General features: G+C 37.0%; 1 protein-coding gene across 8 annotated transcripts in view; it reads right to left on the bottom strand.

Moving 5' to 3' along the window:
* Positions 1 to 8,268: 8,268 nt before the first annotated feature.
* The window catches only part of brsk2b (BR serine/threonine kinase 2b), a 135,393-nt gene continuing 130,938 nt past the window's right edge, over positions 8,269 to 12,723 (bottom strand). For 5 of the 8 annotated variants that reach the window (XM_084403947.1, XM_084403943.1, XM_084403946.1 and 2 more), the window contains one exon: positions 10,205 to 10,540. In XM_084403947.1, coding sequence (XP_084260073.1) covers positions 10,344 to 10,540 — 197 coding nt within the window. In that variant the 3' untranslated portion in view covers positions 10,205 to 10,343. Of the gene's footprint in view, positions 10,062 to 10,204; positions 10,541 to 12,723 lie in introns of those variants that run through there. The other 3 variants (XM_084403945.1, XM_084403944.1, XM_084403948.1) reach the window with 3 other exon arrangements.

Genomic DNA, 12,723 nt, shown 5'->3' on the forward strand with positions numbered 1-12,723 from the left:
TAATAATAATAATAATAATTAAAGCTGCAAGCAGCATTTATCGGGGTTCAAGCAGTTAAGGCCTTTAAGCACAAAAGCATCAAAAGTGATTAAGTTTTATTTAGCAAGCATGTAACTACTGACATAATAGATGGAAAAGACCATTTACAGGAAATACCATAGGAAATATATGGTTTTAAAGCTTTTTAGCAGTTATAGCGCCACCTATGGTCCGATCTCCATAAAAATTGACATGCTTGTTAATGATGTTATGTCACATATGCTCACCAATTTTTGTGAAGTTCTGAGTTTTCATTTAGTATTTATAGGCTTTTTAGTGTTTTTTTGCCACGCCCCTTTTCTAAATGACCCTATTACAGCCATCTACATGCAAAAGTTCAACTTTTTTTTGATAATTATTGATCTAGAGTGTCCAGAGAATTGTCCTAGACTGGTCTGGTTTCGATCGGGCGAAAAACCTAGGACTAGTTTGCAAAAGTAGGTTTTTAACATAATTACGAATATTTAATAAACGGTTTAATTGACAGCATTAGTTCTTGAGGCAAAGTTGTTCAGCATGAGCAGATCTATCAGATGATATGCATTTTGTGACGATAAGTGTAACACCACGTGATTACAGAGCCATAAAACTCGTTAGCGCCAACTAGTGGCCGATTTCTTTCAAAACTCTTACAGACCTCTAGGGCCATGAGTCGAACATGCCCATCGAGTTTCGTTCCGATCGGCCTCCGTTAACCTTGTCTAATAGGTGCTCAAATTTTATTGGTCGATGGCGGCCATGTTTTTCGAGATACGCCAATGTCCTCATAGACATACATGGCACCTTGGACCAAGACACTGCATACCAATTTTCAAGTCAATCGGACTAACGGTCACGTGGTCATAGCCGTTTTCATGTTTTTTTCATGTTATAGCGCCACCTAGTGATCAATCGTCGCGATTTTTTTACTGTGACCCCAGATTGAACTCATACACATGTGCACCAAGTTTGGTGAAGATATCTAATTTCATTCTCGAGTTATAGCCATTTTAGTAAAATAGGCTCCTCCCACAACATTAATTTATCACCCCCTGGCGATCAGGAATCGAAATTTCGACTTTTTTTCGATAATTATTGATATTCAGACTCCAGAGAACATTTATGCACTGTTTTGGATCCAATTGGACAAAAAACCTAGGACTAGTTCGCAAAAGTAGGTTTTTAACTAAATTCAAAATGGCGGACAATTTGCATACAGGAAATGAAATCGGAGATATACGTTTTGACCTTCAGGTTTCCAGCTTTCCAGTGATATAAGACACTTGAGTCTACGTCATACGGTCTAGGAGTTATGAGCAGTTTCGCGCTTTTGGTTGCTATAGCGCCACCTATGGGCCAATTGGGGTCATATTCTCTGAACCTCTCCTCGATTTTTGTACTACCATCTGGCAAAGTTTCAAAGCTCCAGCTCTTACGGTTTGGGCTGCACGATGAGTTTTACGGCAGAAGAAAAATAATAATAATAATAATAATAATAATAATAATAATAATAATAAAAATCAGTACAATTACAATAGGGTTTCAGCACTTCGTGCTTGAACCCCTAATAATAATATATTAGAACATTGTATCCTCTCAACAAAAACAATCACAAGCCTTCATTGCCACTGTCTTTATGATGCCTTTAAATTCACCAATAGACACCAATTTGTCTAGTTTTAGATCTTTTTGCAAATTATTCCATGCCCAGGGCCCGCGATAGGAAAATGCAGTTTTCCCCAGTTCTGTAAAAACTCTAGGTACATTTAAAAGTGAACACTTTGAAGAGCGTAGCTGGTAACTGCCAGAACTAACACAAAGAAGGGTACAAAGATGCATTGGAAGTTTACCTATTGCTTTATAGATAAAAATGTACCAATGCTGTTTTCTTCATATAGTTAGTGATGTCCAATAAAGAATGCAATGATGAGTAAGGGATTTTGCATTTGTAATAAAGCGTAGTGAAGCATGGTAAACTGAATCAAGGCTCGTTAAAATGGAGGAGGCTGCATGCATGTATAATATATCACCATAATCAATCACAGTTAGGAAGGTAGCTTCTACAAGTTTCTTTTTAGCATTAAAAGTAAAATTAGAATTATTTCTAAAATAAAACCCAATTTTCACTTTGAGCTTTCTGATTAAATTAAAAATGGCCAAGTATTTGTAATAAGATACTCTTTCAATATGTTTACCATCAGATGTAAAAATGCTAAAATTATCAAGTACTTGTGAATGAGGCCTTAAAAAAACAAACTTTGCAATGACTGAAATGCAGTTTGAAGCTCTTGCACTGCCTGTGCTATGGATGGAGCAAGTGTATAAATAATAGTATCATCAGCATAAGTGTTTTTTTTTTGTTTGCTTGAATCTCCTTACCCAGATCATTTATATAAATATAAAACAAAACAGGTCGCAATATGGACCCCTGGGGAACCCCTTTTGATATATTAAGAAAATCTGATTTTTTATCCTCTACAATACATGAACACACTGAGTCCGATCTGCCAAATAATTTCTAAACCATTTCACCGTCATGATCCACTGAATCAAACGCCTTGGATGAATCCACAGATAAGGCAGCGCAGTGCTGTTTTCTGTCCAGGGCACCAATAAGGTTGTTTATCCCCACCGAAGTAGCAGTAATGGTGCTATGGCCAGTTCTAAAAACCAGATTGAAAAAAAGTTTAAAATATTGTCAAATAAAAACTGTTTCAACTGTATGCTTACCTGAGATTCAATGATCTTAGCCAAAATTTGTCTTGTGGTCAATGCCCTTCAAGGCGGCGCAAACTTGACAGGTTTAAACACATCCAGATTTCCAATCATTGGTGTAACCACAGAACATGGGATAGCTGTATTTTGCATTTAAACTATAAAATACAGACCCAGCATGAATGAAGTGTTTATTTTAACTGATTGATCATAGCAGCTTTTTCCTTTATTTTATCTATGTCAACCTGAATATATTCAGGAAGATCAGGTTATTTAAATTATCTGAAACTGACTTTAAATAAAACTCTGACTTAGACTTTCTAATCATCAACGTGCACTTGTTCCTCAGTGTTTTAAACGTAGACCAATCAGCAGGGGCATTTGAAAATCTGGCTTGCGCCCATGATTTATTTCTTAAATGAATTAGCTCTGAAAGACTGTCTGAAAACCAGGGATTGTCTCTACCGCTGATCCTGAACTTCTTAATGGGAATATGTTTATTAGAGATTGATTGAAAACATTCCCATGCCAGTTCAACATCCTGTATTAGAAGAAGTACTCTTCTTAAGTCACTGTAGTACAAATCATGCAAGAAAGCCTGCTCCTCAACATTTTTGAAATATCTTTTAAAAATAAAGCAGGGTTTTACCTTAGGGATTTTTGTATCCCTAACACAAGCAATTACACAATTATCGCTGACATCATTGCAGAATATGCCAGTTGAAGTAAATTTTTGAGCATTATTCGTTAATTAAATCAAGTAAGGTAGACTTGTGCTGCACTATAGTATTTGGCCTTGTTGGTGGATTAATAAGTTGTCATTTAAGGAGTCACACATTTCTTTAAAACAATCAGATGTACCCTGAGAGCCAGTCCCAATTTAAATGAACCCATAAGGATGAACTCAGAGTCATTTAACTCATGTAAAATATCTGAAAAGGCTTTGAGAGCATCTTTTGTTGCAGAAGGAGGTCTATAACAGCCAACCAGAGTGATATTAGAAACTTTTGAAATACCCACTTTGATGGCCAATACTTAGCTCTAGTAATTGACAAGTTTACATAGACAAACTTAGATTTGACATAGATGGCCACTCCACCTCCTTTACCCACCCGATCAGTTCTGTAATCAAATCGTCAGTTATAGATTTCTTACGCCAGGTTTCAGAAAGAACGACTACGTATGTCAGCGTTTGTCATATTTACCCAAATCTTAATCATATCCAATTTAGGAACCAAACTTCTAACATTTAAATGTATAAACCCAAGACCTGTTCTACTTTTAAAATATGAGGGACTGGGCAAACAAAGCATAGATGTAATCGGCCCATGATTTGGCTGAACCTTTCCAGATAACATCAATAAAAGCATCACCATACATCGTCATCTTAGTTTAACAGGAAATTATTTATCAGGACCCCAATTAACTGAAATCGGAAAAAAAGAAGAAAAAAAAAAGAAAAAAAAGAGTCCTCCTTGTCAATAAAATAGTCATTTAACACCATAAGATTCTGAAGATACTGGATCTCATTTACATACACTTGTAAATAGAAATTATTCAATTTATGAAATGGGCTGATTGACTGATGATATATAGCTCAAATATAGAATTTCCGTCGATGAGGTTGAAAGTTGTCTGATAGTCAATATGCTACTGGAAAAACCCAGCAGCAAAATTGAGTCCTTAATTCAGAAAATCCGTTATCCAGTAGATGGATTCCTGATAGTCCTAGGCCTCAGCAAACCAAAATAAAAAATATGTGGCAATCCAGTAACATCTAAAAATGTTCTCATCAATAATTCCAGAATGATCATAAAAATGTTGTTCTTAGAAAGAACCTCACCTTCAGGCCTCAACCAGGGTCCACAGCTCTGATAGTCCATGTACTACTAGGCCAGGAGAAATCAAACAGGATCAAATCCATAATTCAGGTTTAAAATAAGGCTGTAATCCACTGCGAATATAAATCTTCTTCAAAATAGCAGAACACTGGCAGCCACACATCCTGTTAAAGGATCCATAAAGTAATGCTTTGTCCTTTTTTCAGAAGCTGTACTCCAGCAGATGGATTCCAAACAGACCTTTGCCTTTGCAGGCACGAGTCAGAGTTCTGTGGCAATCTAATAAAAATATAGCATCCAAAGATCCCAAATTGGAAAGAGTGATGTTATTTTTGAGGGAACCACTCATTCAGGCTTAAATGTGATTTAAAAAAAAAATCTTACATTAAATTTTTTTTTTTATCAGACCTCATACACTGACATTCAAACAACAAACTGGTTTGGCTGCCATCTTGGATTCTATCACCTGTAATCTATCCTATCATCTTCTCAGCTCTCGCGCATGCAAATTTAAGGTTGAGCCACTGTACACTGTACACAGGTTGAGCCATTGTAAAAACAATGTTTTTACTAACTTTTCTGGGTCGGCATAATGAAATTACATAGAAGCCTATATATGAAGGAGTAAGACAGCTCTCAGATTTCATCAAAAATATCTTAATTTGTGCTCTGATGATGAACAAAAGTCTTTGAGGGTTGGAGCAACATGAGGGTGAGTAATTACTGACCGAATTTTCATTTTGGGGTGAACTAACCCTTTAAGGATTTTCAAAGTCGTCATCTGATTGGTTGAATTCTACAGGATGTCCAGGAGACTTGTGTGTCGCGTTCATTAACCGTCTGCCTGGAAACAAAAATGTCATGATGCCAAACTCCCTCATGGAAGAAGAATGGCGTCGAGTTTACAACTGACAATGAGCGCTTATCATGATCAACTAAACTCTGGATTTTCTGAAGTAGGCCTATGTGAAGTATGATTTTTCGCAAGTAAATTTTTTTTACCATATGCCTCAGAGAAAAACACTATTTTGTCAAGTGGCTAACATAGCATAATCAGATGCAGCTTTATTTTTTGTAACAGTTAAGCAGCATTTTCTCCATCATACAATATGTTTTAAAATGAATTGCATGCCATTTAGCAACACAAGCTATCCAGCATTTATTAATAGGATATTCTAATATCAATCTAACTTACTGCAACAAGTGTCTCATAGCAGCCGAGTAACGTTATAACATCATTTTCAACAGACAAATGTAAATTATAAAACAGCGCTGCATCACCCCACATACGCTTGACTTAAAGCTTGATCTCAGGTCAAGGCGACATCAAGCTACATTTGTTTTGAATAGGCGACCTCTAGCGGCGAAAAACTGCATTGTGCCTTTAAGACATTACCAACAGCCAAGTAGCTGCTTATGCTTTGTTTTAGCTAGTCTTAACCTCAGATGTCATGCTTGTGTCTGATGCATATGTATGACAGAGAAAATGCTGCTTTGCTGTTACTAAAAATAAAGCTGCATCTGATTATGCTATGTTAGCCACATAGTGTTTTTCTCTGAGGCATGGCAAAAACATGGTACTCGCAGAATATCAAGAAAACAAACGATGATCTGTCTTAAAGGGACAGCAGCTTAATAAACCTGCTGCTGTGTTTTTAATGTTAATCAAACAAAGGACAAAGAAATTATTCACTGCTCTTGACTGAATGACTTTTTTTTTAAACTTTAATAAAAATGTATCTATAGCCTATTTAAGACTATGCAGTGTTATTTTACATTTGATTACTTTATTCAAATGCTGTACCTGAAGACTACTGTTAGACCTACCTGAAAAGCACTGTTTATTTCATTTGTATCTTTGTTCTATTGTATTTATTTGTTCTATTTGTAATTGGATTATTTTTTATCAGCTTTATAGAAAAATATCAGCTTTAAATATGCCCTGTGCTATTAAGTGAAAGATAAAATATGATAGAGCAATAGCATGAACAGTAGCTTGTACAAGACATTTTAACAGGCATAATGAAGCATGAAAATAACTGAAGGAAATTCAAATACATATTTGATAAACGAATTAAACCAATGAATATGATTCATTTTAGTTTAGTTTCTCTATCTAATATAGGCATATTTAAAGATTACAAATGCAGTGAAAATACAGGTATCGGTATTGGCCAGTACCAAAAATGAAAGTATCGGTACCGGTGCATCCCTAAAAAATTTGTTTCATTCCAAAAATAACATACATTGTCTTGTCTGTCGGTGTGTTGTCAGTGTCCTCTTTGCTCCGTAATGATTCACTGCTTGAGAACGTGTGGCGTGAGAGCGCCAAGGCTTGTTGGGTGTAGCAACAGGTCTTTACGAAGAGTCAATTGTCCCGTTGTCAGCTTGTAGGAGCAGGCACAACTAGGGCTGTATCCGAAATTGCACACTTCACTACTATGCAGGTGAAGAACTGTATGTGACAAAAGAAGTGTAGGTGTGTTCACACAGTGTCATAATTACCATAGCAATTCTGAACTGTGAAAAGCCTGTTTGTAGAACTTGTAATTACAAGATGTAAACTCGTAATTTCCTGAGAGCTGTCACTTGGACCACATGGCCGCTGTACCACCTGACCACTGCAGATTTAAGGTGTGTTCGTCTTGTGGTCGTGGCGCTGTGCAGACAGATCAAAGTACCGCAAGAGTTATTCTAAAGCATATGGAGCTTTATTTACGGTAATTAGGACATCGCGTGATCGCAACATTTGTCCGAATTCACAGTAGCCTACTCATAAATGAGTAGGCAAAAAGTACCCGGATGACCTACTTCTGGCAAGATTTACTATCCCATGAGACCACGGGAAAGGGTTTTTGTGACCTACCATGCAACTGACGTGGTAGGTCATGTGATAAGGGCAACATGCCGAATGTAGTACATCCGGATTACATTCATACTCATACATTTTTTAGCAGGCGTGAAGTACCGTAATTAGGCATTCAAAATAAGTACCTGCTATGCGATTTCGGACTCAGCCTAGGCTTTATGCTGAACGTCACACGAAAAATCAGACATGAATCTCTTTGTCTATTCAAGTATAAACTGTATGTATATTATCATATGTAGGCTATGCATGTCACAGCAGTGTGGGTGGGTAGCTGACAGATGTGGGTTCAAATAGAGACAGTCACCGCTCTCCCCTAAAAGAGATTTATTTGAAAGGTAAGTTTATTTTATTACTAGTAGCTATACAGACATGAATATTTACATATGGCCAATATTTTATTTACTCTGTAAATTCAAATGGAATGATTTCTCTTAATTAGCCTATAGGGTTTAAATGAATAGCGAAGATGTCTGAAATGTACAACAATGTGTACTCCACAATCTAAAAACATTAATGTGCCCACAAATCCCTCATTAACAAATAGACAAAAAAAATAAAAATAATAATAATTTGATATTCACCATATTATAATGTCAGACGTCACTATTCAATTACCCTCAAATCTGTTTGGACTAACAATCTAACAAATGTTGATATTCAGATGCAATGACAAAATAAAGAATAACATGTATCCATTCATCAAATGTGTTGAGATTTTGTGCCATCTATGGCCAACAGATTAAAAATAAGGTCTTCATTTTGCTCCATCTTACCCTACGTTGCAGAGATATGAGCAGAAAACAGCAAACACACATACAACATCCCAAAGTCAATGGATTTATTTCCGTTGCACTGAAGTTGTTCACAGTAGTTACAAGGGGATACGTTAGCGGTGATTCTATTTTTCCCGCTCTGTATTAATCAAATCCGTGATACATTACAATCCAGCTCTCCCAAAGTACAAAATATGAAGGACAACAATGTGTATTGCTTAGATTACATCTCCACTTATTCTCCACACTGTATGTTCCCATAAGTGATCATGAGTTACGACATCCCAGACCCCCAACCCGAGAGCATGATGCAGTAGAGCATGTGGCGAGAAAGCGTTCACGATAAGGGTGATGAGAGAAAAACGACAAACTGAAAATGAAGGCATGATAACGGGGGAAAACAAGTCGATGATGGAAAAGGAGAAGGGGAGGAGAAATTTAACATCCACAACATCATGCAAATTAAAGCCGAATGTCGGACATGCAATACGAGAGATAGAGTCAGGAGCAGCAGGATCCCCTTGATGGTTTTAAGAAAGTCATTTGCCCAAAGTTGTCTATTTACAACATGTGATTTGAGCTCGTCCACCTGTTTTACACACACAATGAGATGAGTGACAAATATCAATACTTCATTATCCATCACCCCCCCCCCCCCCCCACCCTAAAGAGGCTAGTCTACATTCTTAAATTACCAGTAAATAATTTAACATATACTACAAGCTCTTTAATCTGGTCAAAGCCGGGAAAGAAAGAGTGCTTCATTCACAAAATCGGATAAGTGTTATCGTACACAAAACACAAGATCCTTCAAACAATCTGACGAGTCGCCCTGATGCAAACAATAAAATCTCCACCAGCCGGTTTTGTATATATAAATATTCCCCAGCTGAATAAATTAAAAAAGACAAAAAACACATAAATAAGTTAGAAAAAAAAGGTCTCTAAAAAGGTCTCTGAATCCTGCAGATGTTTCTCAATAAAAATTAAACACAAAATAAATAAAAATTGACATCCTTGAATACATTAAGCATAATTGTCATTCAAATCTAACATTTCATGAACGCTACATGAGAAAAAAAAACAAAAAAAAAACAGTATGTGGCAACACAATTCATCTAAGCAATGTCACTCATAGACATTTGTTACATAAGGAATATTTTAGTCTGTACAACAGAATAGATCATTTACTGTGACGCCCCCCCCTCCCACCCCCGTATCCCAGTCCAGAGCACCCACCGAAGTGCTCCCCATCATTTTTCAAATAGGTTCTCCAAATCTTGTACAGCAATGACACTGAGTTCATAAAATGCTTTAAATTCTTCATTTCACAAAAAAAAGACTACAATGAAAAGAATACAATCCAACAACGGTCCTCGAGGGCAACTCCTCAAACACGTGCGTTATGATGTCCAGAGTTCCATTCGCCATTTGTCCTTTTGTAACGATGTCCTGTATGTACGTTTGTGTGTGCATCAGCAGAGAGAAGGAATAGGATAAAAGACGAGCAAGGATTTAACAAAAAAAAGAAAAAAGAAAAAAGAAGATCTGAATGAATTGTTGGTTAGCTTATTGAGAATTCATAAACATCTTTATTTTAAGGCTCCACTCCAAATCCATGGACATGTGTGGCTGTATGTACAGTAGCTGCAGGAGGAAGGAGTTGAGGAATAGGTTGGAACAGCTCTTGTTGGTGTTTGGGGTGTTTAGATGCATCAGAATGAGGAGTTTCCCTCAGCGGCTTGTACTGAACTTCCTGTGTAATGTGCCCTCCATCAATGTGCCAAACATTGAATCTTGTGCAAGAGCAGGACTTGGGCTTTAACACGTTTTCTGGATAATTCCTGGTAGCAGAAATAAATAAAGGCATCATAAAACAGAATTTAACGAGACACTGTGAAGACAAAACAACACTGGAGAGAAGAAAAAAAAATATGTGTGTCTGTATGCGCCTTTTGTAAAGTGTCGGGTCAGTACATACAGTACTTCAATATTCATTCCATTATATAAAACTTTGTAGAGGCTTGGTTAAAACCAACTTGAGTCAACAACATCCTTTCAGTAGTCACCACGACTGGATTCTTTTATTTTATTTTAAAACTAGTTATCTAGTATTTCTCCAGGTATTAAGGTTGTTCCTGTGTCCCAAATGATGGTGCCATCTTGGCTTTGTCTTGGTCAGATGGACATTTGGAGTCATTAGGCTCAGGCTCGTGTCTCTTGCTGTTGGCATGCTTGGGCGTGCCGGGCGGATGGGACACCTGCCCGTTCTTCTCGTCTGAAAAGAGCTGTTTAATTACGTCAAAGAAGTTACTCAATGGGCCTGGGTGCACAGATGGGAGAAGAGGAGAAGAACAAGAAAACAAGAAAGGAGAGAGAGAGAGAGACAGAGAACAAATACATGAACAATGAGGATCACAGACGAGGCAAGGTGAGATGATGAGAGGCAGGATGAGACTGCATAAACTGGAGACAATAAGCCATGTATCTGACACGGATTCAGCACACATCTGCAGGCATGTTAACTGTTTGACGGTACAGCTGTATTACTGTTCAAAGGTCTTATTGTGGTAGTGAGTATCTGTGGCTGAGCAGTCTCCATCTGATCTGTGATCTTCACTGGATGGAATGAAAACAAATGTGACTTGATGCATTACAAAGAAATTCATCTGTACTGATGAGGTTTAGGAATTCAAATTGTGTGTGAATATACATCAATGAAGAATTGAGCAAATACTGTATATGGTAGGCTATATAATATACATTAGGGGTGTAAATATACATTAGTACACCTGACAATGAAAACTGTCTGACTGATTCATTTGTTCACAAATCGGACTACTCTGGTCATTATGTATGTTTCTGATTCCTTAAAATAATCGGTTCATAATACATGTTCATTCACAAATTGGACTACTCTGGTCATGGTGTTTGTTTTTGATTCACTTAAAATAACCAGTTTATAAGAATTCGCACTAATTGGAACTGGTCGAGTTATATGTTTTTGATTCACTTAAAGGCACAATATGTAACTATTTTGCTTTAAAAATAGCAAAAATCACTATATCTATGTGATATATTTTTTTTAGTTGTGTACTTACATTATCCCGACTGTTTCCAACAACTTTCAAACCAGGAGAAATTTGTAATTTAATTAGAAGACACGTCCCGTTTCTTTATTTCCGTTTTGTCGCCGTCAATGGCATCATATCCGCGTTGTCCCTGGTTTCCGCTCGTACTGCCATAGCAACCAGAGCCCTCTGATAGTAACCAAGGCGACAGACGTGGACAACTGTGTAGTTCGCAATGTCTATTTGCACGCTGTTCTTGTTTCGTTCAAACATTATGGACCATGGCAAGCAGACTTTGGATAAAAAAGGAGAACTAAAACGAGAATCAATTTCAGCGCGGTGTTTTCGAGATGCCGAGAGCTCCACGTCCGAGACTTCGACCGCTCCTACATGTACTTTATTAAACAGGTGAGCACATTTACATAAAACTAATCGATGTTATATAGTTCAACAATGATAAAATGTTAGAATATGATCTGTATGTTATTCTAATGTTGATCTAGCTCACTGCTAGTCTCATACAGACAAACTAACACATAGAATAACAAATTTCAACACATTCAAATGCAGTTTAGTGTGCTAGTGTAATGTTAGACCAAGTGAAACAGCGCTGCGTTACCTCACAAGTTTAATTTGTCTAATAAACTGACCTGTGAGTAGTAATTATTTTATATCTGCGGGACTCGCGTCGCGTGTGGAGCTGATAGCTGTCTCTTAGCAATCCCGAACTGCTTCATATCACAGTCATGATAAAAACATCGATGTATTCACTCATCCATAAACATTATTAGATCGGTCGGCTTGACGTTGACGACAAGATCCATAATTCTTAGCAAATGTTGCGTCATCAAACTACGCCTTTGTTATTGTAAGAGGTTAGCGACCCCTAGCGGCGAGAAATTCCATACTGTACGTTTAAAATAACCAGTTTATAATAATCTCTTCTTTTTTTTTTCTTTTTTTTTCATGAATTGGAACTGGTCGAGTTGTATGTTTTTGATTCACTTACTAACTTGTTTATAAGAGTCATTTGTTTGGGAATCAGACTACACTGGTGACAGTGTATGTTTTGGATTGACTTGAAAGAACCAGTTCAATAATCATTTTTAGCGAATCGGACGACAATGGTTTTGCTGTAGGTTTTTGAATCACTTGTTCATCATTTGATGAATCATTCATTGTGAATCGGGCTACACTGGTCACACTGAATTTGTTTGATTTACTTGAAGAACCGATTGATAATAGTCTTTTGTTCAGAAATTGGACTACACTGTTTGCATGACAACCTGACTCATAACTATCAGGTCTACACTGGTTTCTGTATTTTAGTACAGCGGAAGAATGCATTTTGAAGAACATCATGAAAATCATTTGGTTCCAGTATTTTTTTGTTTTTTTTTAAAGGAACCAGACTTGGTCCCAACCCTACTCTAAT

This window comes from Rutilus rutilus, assembly GCF_951802725.1.
Source record: "Rutilus rutilus genome assembly, chromosome: 3".
Classification (NCBI taxonomy): domain Eukaryota; kingdom Metazoa; phylum Chordata; class Actinopteri; order Cypriniformes; family Leuciscidae; genus Rutilus; species Rutilus rutilus.